Below are 1386 nucleotides of genomic sequence, written 5' to 3'. Positions count from 1 at the left end.
TTTGGGGTGGGGTTTTGGCATTTTGGGGTTTTGGGGTGTCCCAGCTGATGCTGGGCCTCCCCGTGCAGCTCATCTCCTCCGTGGAGCCCAAATTCCTGAAGCTCACCCAGGTGGACGAGCGGATCTACGAGGAATTCCGCAGAACCTTCCGGAACCTGCGCGTGGACGTGCTGGACCCCGAGGAGCTGAAATCTGAGGCGGCCAAGGAGGTGTGCTGGGGTTTGGGGGTTTTTAGTGGGGTTTCCCTCCTTTTTAATGGGGTTTTTAAAATAAAAACCTCAAAAAACCCCCCAAACCCCCAAAATACCACAAAAAAACCCCAAAATATCTCAAACCCCCAAAATACCTCAAAAAACTCCAAAAAACACCTCAAAAACCCCAAAACCCCAAAAAATACCACAAAAACCCCAAAAAACACCTCAAAAACCCCCTAACCCCAGAAAATACCTCAGAAAACCCCAAACTCCAAACAATACCGTAAAAAAAAACCCAAAACCCCCCAAAAAATCAAAAAAAACCAAAACCCCCCAATAAAACCTCAAAAATACCTCAAACACCCAAAACACACCCCAGAATACCTCAAAAAAAAACAAAAACAAAAACACCTCAAAAACCCCAAACCCCCAAAAAATACCTCAAAACAACCCAAAAGTGAAAAAATACCTCAAGAACCCAAAACCACAAAAAAACCACCAAACCTCTCAAAAAGCCAAAACCCTCAAAAAATACCCTAAAAATCCCAAAAACCCCAGAGGTGTTTTGAAGGGTTTTAGTGGGGTTTTGCCCCCTTTTTTTGTAGGATTTTTGGGGTGCTGAGGGTGTTTTTAACCCCTCAGAAATGGCGCCTCTGCTTTGAGGGGATGCTGGAGGATTTCAACTAGGCCCGGCCAAGGCTTGGGTGGGGTTTGAGGGATTTTAGTGGGATTTAGGTTTTTTTTTTGTGGGGTTTGGGGGTTTTTAGTGGGATTTGGGGGTTTTTAGTGGGATTTGGGGGGGTTTAGTGGGGTTTTGGGGTGCTGAGGGTGTTTTTAACCCCTCACAGAAATGGCGCCTTTGCTCTGAGGGGATGGTGGAGGATTTCAACTAGGCCAGGCCAAGGCTTGGGTGGGGTTTGGGGGGTTTTTAGTGGGGTTTGGGGGATTTTAGTGGTGTTTCCCCCCTTTTTATGGGATTTCCCCCCTTTCTCTTGGAGTTTTGGGGTGCTGAGGGTGTTTTTAGCCCTCCAAGAAGTGGCGCCCCTTCTGCCTCAGCTTCGAGGGGATGGTGAAGGATTTCAGCTATGGGGCCAAGGCTTGGGTGGAGTTTTAATGGGGTTTTAGTGGGGTTTGGGGATTTTAGTGGGGTTTCCCCCCTTTTTAATGGGGTTTTGGGGTGCTGAGGGTGTTT

At 47.5% G+C, this 1386-nt stretch overlaps 1 protein-coding gene across 1 annotated transcript in view; it reads left to right on the top strand.

Moving 5' to 3' along the window:
- Window positions 1-1308, top strand: part of PBDC1 (polysaccharide biosynthesis domain containing 1) — a 2415-nt gene extending 1107 nt beyond the window's left edge. Inside the window, exons 2-3 of the mRNA XM_005431531.2 lie at window positions 69-209; window positions 1228-1308. Coding sequence (XP_005431588.2) covers window positions 69-209; window positions 1228-1308 — 222 coding nt within the window. The remainder of the gene's footprint in view (window positions 1-68; window positions 210-1227) is intronic.
- Window positions 1309-1386: the final 78 nt, after the last annotated feature.

This window comes from Geospiza fortis, unplaced genomic scaffold (assembly GCF_000277835.1).
Source record: "Geospiza fortis unplaced genomic scaffold, GeoFor_1.0 scaffold3015, whole genome shotgun sequence".
Classification (NCBI taxonomy): Eukaryota; Metazoa; Chordata; class Aves; order Passeriformes; family Thraupidae; genus Geospiza; species Geospiza fortis.
Note: the sequence above shows the minus strand (reverse complement) of the source record. Positions and strands in the feature narration are given on the sequence as shown.